General features: G+C 42.0%; 1 protein-coding gene across 5 annotated transcripts in view; it reads right to left on the reverse strand.

Annotated features, from left to right (window-relative positions):
- fmnl1a (formin-like 1a) overlaps positions 1-12,086 on the reverse strand; it is a 264,044-nt gene that overhangs the window by 105,472 nt on the left and 146,486 nt on the right. For all 5 annotated transcript variants that reach the window (XR_015752517.1, XM_087977926.1, XM_087977925.1 and 2 more), the window contains exon 5: positions 10,135-10,218. Coding sequence is in view for 4 of the 5 variants with exons in the window: in XM_087977926.1 (XP_087834052.1) it covers positions 10,135-10,218 (84 nt within the window). In the remaining variant the exon portion in view is untranslated. The remainder of the gene's footprint in view (positions 1-10,134; positions 10,219-12,086) is intronic.

Raw genomic sequence — 12,086 nt, forward strand, 5'->3', positions numbered from 1 at the left:
TGATAAATGGTCAATTCAGCAAACTTGGTGACTTGGCAGACACATCATTTCCATTTCACCACGTTTTAATTCTAGGCAGTCAGGTCGGCAGATGAGGGGGCAGTAGGCTAGAACAACTGCCTCTATTCATTGGGATTTCAGCTCTGTTGTTTTTATGTAAGTCAGGCCTCAATCCCTCATTCCCTCCAGTCATAATGCATGCCCTCTGTACCCCATCAAATCCCACATACTCCCTTATATCACTCATGCCCTGTCACACTACAATGCCCTTTCCATGACTCCTCATATCACTCATACCCCTGTCATGTTACCATATTTCCTCCACGCCCATTCATATTCTCCTTTCCACTCAAGGTCCCCATGCCCGCTTTGTGTTCCTCATATATTTTCATTGCCAATCACATGGTCAGACTTCAGGCTGTCTTTGAACAATCAAATCAAGCTGCCATTCAAACACACTGCATCGTGATAAAACACTCCCCTTCATAAAAGCTATTCAGAAAAATATTAAACCCACACAATTGGTCAATAGTTTATAAAAACAAACATTTATTCATTAAAAGTATATTATTATTCAATGACGTCTGAAAACTGACAGTTAAAATGGGAGCACAGACTCTTGCTCAGATAAGTGGCTCTGGAGCATTTTAAACTTAGTCAAGAATTCATAAAAGGTTAAGGTGCAACAACAAATGCTATGAGATGTCTACATTTAAACTGAATGCTCAGGTGGCTTTTTTCTCTAAGCCACAAACAGATATCCTGTCAATCAAAGTATTCCAAGAACAGATGGCTGATTCTTTTTCTCTTAAGTGAAAGCTGTGGAAAGGTTTTATTTTTAATTTGAAAGAGCATATAAATTACTTCAGATTGATCACGCCACATATCCCAAGCAGTGTTTTCTTCAGTTCTGAATATACAATCACATTTTTGAAATGGAAAATGTCATCTAAGCCATCTCAACACTTGAATAATGCTGATCAACATAATGGTCAGTACAGACTTGTAGGTAGAAATGCGTTAACCAGTCACTGTAGCAAAAACACTTCTAACTTACAAATACAGCTCCTAAATATAAAAACTCTTAAACAAAAACAGAAATTGTTGGAAAAAATAAAATCACAGCAGATTTGGCAGCATCTGTGGAGAAAATGTGTTCAGAAGACAGGTCACTGGACCCAAAATGTTAACTCTGCTTTCTCTTCACAGATGCTGCCAGACTTGCTGTGTTTTTCCAGCAATTTCTGTTTTTGTTTCTGATTTCCAGCATCCGCAGTTCTTTGGGTCTTATTAAAATTCTTACTTGTGCATTTCAAAGCATGTTAAATTAAAGAATTTCAGGAGTGGGTGATTTTCTCTTTCTGTTTTGCATTTGGGATTCAAGTGCAGAGCACACATCCTCAGAGAGGCTGGGAAGCATGTGTATTGATAAAAAGGCTCCAACTACACTGCAATTGCAGGGCTGGGGTTTAAACATCTCAGCAAGGGTGGACCAATTGACTACCTACACCCATATCCTGAAAGGGTGAAAATTTGCTAGAAATATGAATGAGGATGTGAATGCCAAACTTAGTATCTACTTACCATTTTTTAAAGAGCTCAGCAAATATTTGGACCAATGTCCACAAAACCTAGAAAACAGTGCACCTTAAAAGCACTGGAGTGTGTTAATATAACATGTAAACTCAGTGCTCAAGTGTACCATTAACTGTGGTAATATTGGTAACATAGCTCAAGGTTAGTTCCAGTCTGTCTGAGTTATTGATCTCAGCTGGGTAGCCTCTATGATACTGGATGGGTAAGCAAAGGATAGAACACTCATTGTCCAGCCTTATTAACCTCTTCTTTATCTATAAAAGTAAGAGACTAGGAGATAAGTATGATATATAAATACACCCATGCTATAGAATAACAGAGAAATGTAAGCTAAGTAAAAAGCAGGATTGCAAATCGAAAATCCACTAAAAATGAATCTAAGATTCTGGCTAATAATAGAAATATATGTCATGTGCAGAGTACACATGATGATGAACCTGCAAGAACACTAGTTAGGCCACAACTTGAATACAGAGTACAGTTTTATGTACCTCATTAGAGAAATTCAAGTTATAGAAAAGTTTTAATGCAACTTCCCAAGGGTGAAACAGGGAAGGAAATAAGTAGACTATAGCTATTTTGGGAAGTTTTCTAGGTTGTTTCACCACATCAGAGAAGAGGGAAGATTGAGCAGAGCTCTAAGTTTTCTATGCTATTAAGCCATCCAATTCAATTAAAATTCTGACAAGCCTTAGATTTCCAGAAGCCATTTGATAGGGTGTCATATCAAAGATAACTTCAGAAAATAAAAGGTCGTGATGTATGTGGCGACATACTAACATGGAGAGATGATTGCCAAGCTAACAGGTAACAGACTAGGCATTAGAATAGATTAGATTAAATTAGATTCGCTCCAGTGTGGAAATAGGCCCTTCGGCCCAACAAGTCCACATCGACCCTCCGAAGAGTAACCCACCCAGACCCATTCCCCTACATTTACCCCTGTCTAATGCACCTGACACTATGGGCAATTTAGCATGGCCATTTCACCTGACCTGCACATCCTTTGGACTGTGGGAGGAAACCGGAACACCCTGAGGAAACCCACGCAGACACAGGGAGAATATGCAAACTCCACACAGTCTCAGAGTGAGTCATAGAGATGTACAGCATGAAAACAGACCCTTCAGTCCAACCCGTCCATGCCGACCAGATATCCCAACCCAATCTAGTCCCACCTGCCAGCACCTGTCCCGTATCCCTCCAAACTCTTCCTACTCATATACCCATCCAAATGCCTTTTAAATGTTGCAATTGTACTCGCTCCCACCACTTCCTCTGGCAGCTCATTCCGTACACGTACCACCCTCTGCGTGAAAAAGTTGTCCCTTAGGTCTCTTTTATATCTTTCCCCTCTCACCCTAAACCTAGGCCCTCTAGTTCTGGACTCCCCCACACCAGGGAAATGACTTGGTCTATTTATCCTACCCATGCCCCTCATGATTTTGTAAACCTATATAAGGACACCCCTCAGCCTCCGATGCTACAGGGAAAACAGCCCCAGCCTATCCCACCTCTCCCTATAGCTCAAATCCTCCAACCCTGGCAACATTCTTGTATATCTTTTCTGAACCCATTCAAGTTTCACATCTTTCCGATAGGAAGGAGACCAGAATTGCATGCAATATTCCAACAGTGACCTCACCAATGTCCTGTACAGCCGCAGCATGACCTCTCTACTCCTGTACTCAATACTCTGACCGTATTACTCTGACTAGTCACCCGAGATTGAAATCAAACCCAGGTCTTTGGCGCTGTGAGGCAGCAGGGCTAACCACTGAGTCTCCGTGCAGCCCGAAATGGGTCTCTGCCTCTGGTTGGTAAGATGTAATGAGTAGTGTGCCACAGGGATCAGTGCTGGGGATTCAATGTTTTACAATTGATGGACTGAAGGTATCGTTGCTAAATTTGCTTGTACTCAAAAATAGTTATGAAAGCTGGTTATGTACAGGGCATAAGTAGGCTATTAAATTGATATGGAGAGGTTAATTGAGGGGCAAATATCTGCCAATTTGAGAACAGAATGGGAAAAACATGAAATTGCTCATTTTGTCAGGAAGAAAGGAAGCATTTGATGTAAATCATGAGAGAATGCAGAGTGCTGGTATGCAGAGGGATCTGGATGTGTTTGTGCATGAATTGCATAAGGTTACTATGCAGGCACAGTGAGTAATTAGGAAAGATAACAGAATTCATTGTTTATTGCGAGGGGAACTGAATACAGAAGTAGAGAGGTGAAGCATCTATTCTACAGGATCTTAGGATGAGGTGCCATCATGAGCATGGTGTATTGGTCTCCTTATTTAAGGAAGAATCTAAATGTGTTGGAAACAACTTATTGGAAGATTTGCTGGACAAAGGATTACAATAGGTGTGTTGCCTTGGGGGAAGAAAGGTTGAACAGTTTAGGCTTGTATCCCTGGAATATGCAAGCGTAATAAGTCACCTATTGAAAGATATAACATCCTGAAGAGTCTTGACAGGGTGCATTTAGAAAGGTTGCTTCTTATTGTGGGAGAATCTAGATTGATGGGTCACTGTTTAAAATTAAATTAAGACAAAAATAATGAGAATGTCTTTCCTAACAGAGGATTGTGAATTTTTGGAAAACTCTATCTCAAACACAATAGAATCTTTGGATGTTTTAAGATAGTGGGGGCAGATTTTAAGGCAGATTTTTGCTAAGCAAAGGGATGAAAGGTTGTCATGGGTAGGTGGAAATGTGGATAATCAAATCAACCATGATCTTATTGAATGGTGAAGCAGTCTCATGTGTTCATATGTATTCTTAATTTCAGAATTGTTACATCCTTGAGAGCTGACCAGTGAATAAGAATTGAAGACATATAATACTGGTCCAGGTATAGGGTCAACCCCCAATAGTTGAACCACAATACATCTGCCTACTTTTCTGTTCCACAATCTAAATTGTTCAGCACTAGCTCCTCTTGGAAAGTGATCATTTTAGAAAAGAGCATCAGTGGGGCAGCACGGTGGCTCAGTGGTTATCACTGTTGCCTCGCAGCACCAGGGATCCAGGTTCAATCCCAGCCTCGGGCGACTGTCAGTGTGGAGTTTGCACATTCTCCTATAAACATCCTTTGGGTGCTCCAGTTTCCTTCCACAATCCAAAGATGTACAGGGAGGGTGAACTGACCATGCTAAATTGTTAAGTGCTTTAGTTTAGAGGGTAGGGGAATGGGTCTGGGTGGGTGACTCTTCGGATGGTCGGTGTGGACTTGTTGGCCAAATGGCCTGTTTCTATACTGTAGGGAATCTAATCGTTGCCTGATCTCTTAGGCTTTACAAGTTGCATAACAAGGAATAACATGTGATAGAAATGCAGTCATGTACGAGAGGGAAATGAGAAGTAACCAGTTCAAATGGGATCAGATCTTCCTTCTCAAAGAGAGATTCTGATACAAGCATACTTACAGGAACAATTGTTAACTATGACTATCATCCTTGAACCTTAAAAGCTCACCGAACTTGGAAGATTTTCTTTCCTGTTTAGTTTTTTCACAAATAAGGCTTGCCTGCAATAATCAATGTAGTATAACGCAGCTCCTAACTGACTACCACCTTCTCAATCTCTTCACAGCCTCAGGATTCTCAGTCAGTTGACCAGCATTGAGAATTGGGTGAGTGCCAATTTTCCCCAAATCAATACAGCAGAAGGCCAAAGCCTGGCTTTGGCCACCGCAATGAACTCCAATCCCTTGGCACCAATGCCAATCTTATCCCTGGCTATTGCGCCAGGCTGAAACAGAATATTTACAGCCTGGGGTAATGTCTGATCTGGAAATTAACTTGTCTACATCCTGACTGTGAAAGACTGCTCACATCTACCTCTGTGGAATTGTCCATTTCATCTCCTTGTCTCAGCCCAGCAGCTGAGGAAAGTCTCAGCCAACATTTGCTACCCTGAGCCCGAATGCTGTCCTGTCCAGCACTCATGTGTCCCAAGGTGATCTGTGGGTAACACGGAACAGAAACAGCTCTTGGACTTGAAGGGCACTGCTATACCAGCGTGTACAGACATCCTTGTAACTGACAAAATGAAGCAACCCTGGTCCATTTTTGTCTGGTAAGATTGAGAAATATTTCACAGCCATTTTCAAGAGTATTTGAAACAATATTTATCCTCATATGAAGCCACTTACTTTTAGGTGTCTATCACTTTAAGATTCAGACGCTTGCTGCAATTTCTCATGGGCACCATGGCTAATGTTTAGTTGAAGGTCAAAGCTATACTGCAACTGGATGCTAGTTAATCAAATAACTTAGCCTGCAGTACGATGAACATCAGCTTATGGTGCAGTCAGCTTGTTTCCCTTTGACAGTCAATCATTCACAACCACAGTTTGCTGGAAGCGCAAAATTGAAGCTATAATAAAAAAAACTTGTGGAACTCTAGCTTAGTATATATCATAGAATCACAACAGGCCATTCAGCCCATCGGGTCCACATTGACCCTTCGAAGAGCATTGCACCCTATGCCCACAACTCTGCATTCCCTATGGCTAATCAACTTAACCTACACATCCCTAGACATTATGGACAAGTTAGCTTGGCTATTACTGGGAGATGGTGCAAACTCCACACAGTTGCACGAGGAGGGAATTGAACCTAAGTCCCTTGGTGCTGTGAGGCAGCATTTGAGAGACTTTGCAGCTCTGTAATGCACCATTGACTCTGTCTTTACAGGAGAAAAGAAAGCATCTGAAGATTAGTTGAATATCAAGCAGCAAAGGGAGGGAGAAAGTTAACACAATCACGATCATTTCTGAAAAGTTATTCGGAAAATTACTGGGACGAATGACAGACAAAGACTCTTGGACCTGACAGCCTGTATCTCAGGCCCATAAAAGAGGTAGTTGCAAAGATACTGGAGCTAATGGTTATAATCTTCCCAAAATTTCCTTTTTAGAAATATTGGAAGACCTGTGATACCAAGCGAAGAGTGCTACAGTTCATTACCGTATAAGATAATACTTGGCAACCTGCTGTAAACCTGACAGGTAGCCTTCACCTGAACTGTACATACTCTGGTGGAACTATGGATCAAATTGGTTATCAGGGTGATGAACCACCAATACCATCATCTCACCTCCCCACCCTACCACATTGATATGTCAGGACTGAATTACAAACAAGTAGTGGAACAGCGGATCACAAGGCAAGTGATAGAGGAGGAGGGTTAACAGTGTAACCAGAACATTTCCTGAGAACTGCCTGATGTATGGTTTTGGTGATATCACTTCTAAGGAAAACCAATGAGTTACAAGGAGAGGTTGGATAGGCTGGGACTTTTTTCACTGAAGTGTAGGGAGGTTGTGGGGTGACCTTATATAGGTTTATAAAATCACAGGGGATTTAGATAAGGTGAATGGCAGGTGTCTTTTCCCTCGGGTGGAGGGTTTCAAGACTAGAGGGTATATTTTTAAGGTGAGAGGAGAAAGATTGATAAAAGACATGAGGGCAATTTTTTTACACAGTGAGTGGTTCATGTGTGGAATGACCTTCCAGAAGAAGTTGTGGATGTGGGTACATTTACAATGGTTAAAAGCCATTGAGATAAGATCATGAATACAAAATGTTTGGAGGGATATGGGCCAAGCACAGGTAAGTGGGACTAGTTTAGTTTGGAATTATGGTTGGCATGGACTGGTTGAATCGAAGGGTCTGATTCCTATGCTGTATGACTCTCTGATTATGACTAGATTCCCTACAGTGTGGAAACAGGCCCTTCAGCCCAACAAGTCCACACTGACCGTCCAAAGAGAAACCCACCCAGACCCATTTCCCTCTGACTAATGCACCTAATACTATGCTCAATTTAGCATGGCCAATTCACCTGACCTACACATATTTGGACTGTGGGAGGAAACCGGAGCATCCGGAGGAAACTCACACAGACACGGGAAGAATGTGCAAACTCCACACAGTCACCCAAGGCTGGAATCGAATCTGGGTCCCTGGCGCTGTGAGGCAGCAGTGCTAACCACTGAGCCCCATTTCAATGTTCAGGTCACAACTCTGATTCAAATAGAGGCCTCTTGATTTCACTGCTAGAGTACAACCCCTAGACATTTCATCATCACTTTAAATGTCCATTTGAACAGACAGACGGGAGATCAGTGTCACATCTACTCTGAGAACAACGGCTCATGAATGTCAGCCTTGATTTCAAAAGTAGGATCTGCACCTACAGGCCTGTAGCCTAGGGATGAAAGTGTTTCTACCTCAGCAAAACTGAGCATTCAACGCAAACAAACTCCGTGTTACTGACTGAAACTTTGAACTGAGACAACGAATTTATCCCAGAAAATCAACACAAACATTCATTAGCACAAGATCTTCATGCTACAATTTCAGTTTTAGAAGTACATCACTCACTTTCACCAGGCAGCGTGATATTGGGAGAAGGTGAGGACTGCAGATGCTGCGATCAGCGCCCTACTGGATTAGACAGGACAGGAAACCCAAAACCTGGATACTGATATCATTCTCTGATCTGCATCACTCAACATTAACAGCTGAATTAACTAGTATGCTGAATTAACTAGTATGCAAGCCCAGGAGATGCAACTGTCCGGCTGGTTACAGCTGGCAGTTCCTAGGAAGGCCACAGAAGTGGGACGAGGCAGGAGGTGACAAGGTAAAGACCAACAGCACTCTGGTGTCAGTTGGCCCGATAGATTTGTTAGGAGAAAGTGAGGACTGCAGGTGCTGGAGATCAGAGTCGAAGAATGTGGTGCTGGAAAAGCACAGCAGGTCAGGCAGCATCTCAGGAACAGGAGAGTCAATGTTTCGAGCATTAGCCCTTCATCAGGAATGGCGGGGTGAGGTGGGTGGGGTGCCCAAGTGGGCTGAGAGACAAATGGGAGGGGGTTCAATGTTCAACTTCCAACCTACAGATCTCAACCATCTACACGATTTTGCAAAGAAATGTACTTGCACTGACGTGCGTAAAATAGTTTAAAAGAAAATTGAAAATTGCTTTTGAAAACAGGCAGACACCTTAACAGTCTCCTTAAAGAGCCTATTATTTGACGGTGAGCATCATTCCAATCTCTCCCCTTCATTAGCCCTTTGGAAATCCTATCCCAGTTTTCAGAGATCAATTCCTTATCCAGTTATGCTTTAGTTATGCATCTGTTTGAATACTTTTCAAATTGATCTTTCAATTTGTTTAAGTAACCTTCCCTTGTAATAAACCTCTACACTTGAGGCAAACAATTCAGAAGTTCCTTCTCCATGCTAGCTTCCCATGTTTTGGATCAGGTCTCCCGGTTAAAACCATCATCACAGTGACAGTGACAAGTGACTCAGTCATAGAGTCATAGAGATGTCCAGCATGGAAACAGACCCTTTGGTCCAACCTGTCCATGCCGACCAGATATCCCAACCCAATCCAGTCCCACTTGCCAGCATTTGGCTCATATCCTTCCAAACCCTTCCTATTCATATACCAATCCAAATGCCTCTTAAATGTTGCAATTGTACCAGCCTCCACCACTTCCACTGGCAGCTCATTCCATACACGTACCACCCTCTGTGTGAAAACTTTGCCCCTTAGGTCTCTTTCATATCTTTCCTCTAAACCTATGCCCTCTAGTTCTGGATTCCCTGACCTCAGGGAAAAGACATTGTCTATTTATCCTATGCATGCCTCTCATGATTTTGTAAACCTTTATAAGGTCACCCCTCAGCCTCCGACGCTCCAGAGAAAACAGCCCCAGCTTGTTCAGCCTCTCCCTACAGCTCAAATCCTCCAACCCTGACAACATCCTTGTATATATTTTCTGAACCCTCTCAAGTGTCACAACATCTTTCCGATAGGAAGGAGACTAGAATTGCACGTAATATTCCAACAGTGGTCTAACCAATGTCCTGTACAGCCACAACATGACCTCCCAACTCCAGTACTCAATACTCTGACCAATAAAGGAAAGCATACCAATTGCCTTCTTCACTATCCTATCTACCTGCGACTCCACTTTCAAGGAGCTATGAACCTGCATTGCAAAGTCTCTTTGTTCAGCAACACTCCCTAGGACCTTACCATTAAGTGTATAAGTCCTGCTAAGATTTGCTTTCCCAAAATGCAGCACCTCACATTTATCTGAATTAAACTCCATCTGCCACTTCTCAGCCCATTGGCTCATCTGGTCCAGATCCTGTTGTAATCTGAGGTAACCCTCTTTGCTGTCCACTACACCTCCAATTTTGGTGTCATCTGCAAACTTACTAACTGTACCTCTTATGCTCACATCCAAATCATTTATGTAAATGACAAAAAGTGTGGACCCAGCACCGATCCTTGTGGCACTCCATTGGTCACAGGCCTCCAGTCTAAAAAACAACCCTCCACCACCACCCTCTGTCTTCTACCTGCTTTCAACCCAAGGGGAAGAATTGAGGTTGACTTTATACCACAGAACAAATGACTTCCAAAAACAAAATGCAATTAATTTTCAAATACAGTTTAATACAGTGGATTGAAAGCCTCAGTAAAGATTCCAGTGTACTTACGTGACAGCGCACTGTGCGAAGGACAAGTACTCCACCAACACGTCCAATCCCTTGTTCTCCTCATTCAAAAACTCCTGCACCCAACTATGAGCAAAAAAAAATCAGCAGTTCATCAGATTTGAGTTCATTGGGATGGGCACTCAACCAGAAGTTATCAAAAATGATATTGGATTTAGCCAGAAGAACCTCAATGCTCTTTGTGCATTCCTAGGATTTGAATCGCAAAACGTTCAACAATTTGGAACTTTTTGATAGTGTAGTCCAGTTAGTACAGGCAGTTGCACCCATCTGACTCTCAGGAATAGTTCAGATTACACTTCACAAATCTAATACAATCTGACAGGTGGCAGCAACAACTCATGTTAAGTTTAACAGTAATATATATCAACATTTTTTTTAAGAAGGAGCAGGTAGTGAACAAGTTGGAAGTGTACAAAGTTAAAAATCACACAACACCAGGTTGTAGTCCAACAGGTTTAATTGGAAGCACACTACCTTTCGGAGCAACGCTCCTTCATCAGGTGATAGTGGAGGACTCGATCATAACACAGAATTCATAACAAAAATTTGCAGTGTGATGTAACTGAAATTATACATTGAAAAATTGATTGTCTGTTAAGCCTTTCATCTGTTAGAATACAGTGATAGTTTCACTTCTTTCATGTGTAAATCACAAAACCCTTTTCTTTAAAGTTGCATTCTCGGGTTAGCTGTTAACAATGGTGATAGCTAGACAATATGTTGAAGGTGTTTGCCCTCTGTGTTCTCTGTCTATGACCTGGTGTTTAGATTGATTCTAATCTAAAAAGTGAGATAACAGAGTTTTACATAAATTCATGCAGTTTTTGAGCTCAGAGTTCTACATGAATGTGTGCAGTTTTTGAGAAAAGTGCAATGTGTGCTTCCAATTAAACCTGTTGGACTACAACCTGGTGTTGTGTGATTTTTAACTTTGTACACCCCAGTCCAACACCGGCATCTCCAAAAGTTGGAAGTGGGTATTGATAGTAGGGAGAAGAGTATAATAAGGGGACTGCTGGTATAATTGTAGACATAAATTTTGAAGCTCTGGACCTACGCTCAAGGCCTTTGTATTTCACTTGGTTTGTAAGCAACTTCGTTCTTTCACAAGTGCAACCACCAACTCAACCTTCACTGGACAGGGTGCCAAGTTACATAATAAAGACTATTTACACTGTAATTTAGCAGCACATCACAACGCACTTCACCAAACACTCACCATTGTTTTTGAAACAAACATACGAGCCTATTTGCACACAAATATCCCACAAACAGCTAATGAAATCAGTGGCATGTTCTTGTTGGTGATGGTTGATTGACCAGGTTACTGGGAAAAAACCACCTGATAATCTTCAAGCAGGGTCAAGGCACCTTTAACATCTACCTGTTAAACTTTAGGAAAAAAGCTTCTTTTGTAATATTTGTTCTATTTTGTCATTATATGAATCACTTCCAACTTAAGATTCTCTTTTATAGGATCATAGAATCCCTACAGTTGAGAAGCAAGCCATTCAGCCAATCGGGTCCACACCGCCCCTGTACCCTATCTCTGTTTTGTTGCACTTCCCATGGCTAATCCACCTAACCTGTACATCTTTGGACGAGCAGCACCCAGAGGACTGACATGGGGCAAAAATGCTAACTCCACACAGACAGTTGTCCAAGGCTGAAATTGCACGCTGTGAGGTAGCATTGCTAACCACTGAGACACTAAGCCCTATAATATCAACCTTCGAATGAGCTATCCCTCTGAGGGTCCTGATTCAAATCTCATTTCAGGGATTGAGCAGATAAATAAAGGCTGACACCCCAGGAATGTACTGAGAGAGTGGTCCATCGCTGCAGCTACAGTTTTCTGTTTGGATAAGAAAGCAAACTCAGGTCTGTGTGCCTGCTTGCTGGATGTAAAAGACTCCCATTGCACTATTTCA

This window comes from Chiloscyllium plagiosum, unplaced genomic scaffold (assembly GCF_037043375.1).
Source record: "Chiloscyllium plagiosum isolate Xiang-an unplaced genomic scaffold, Cpla_swu_hap1 HiC_scaffold_32, whole genome shotgun sequence".
Lineage (NCBI taxonomy): Eukaryota > Metazoa > Chordata > Chondrichthyes > Orectolobiformes > Hemiscylliidae > Chiloscyllium > Chiloscyllium plagiosum.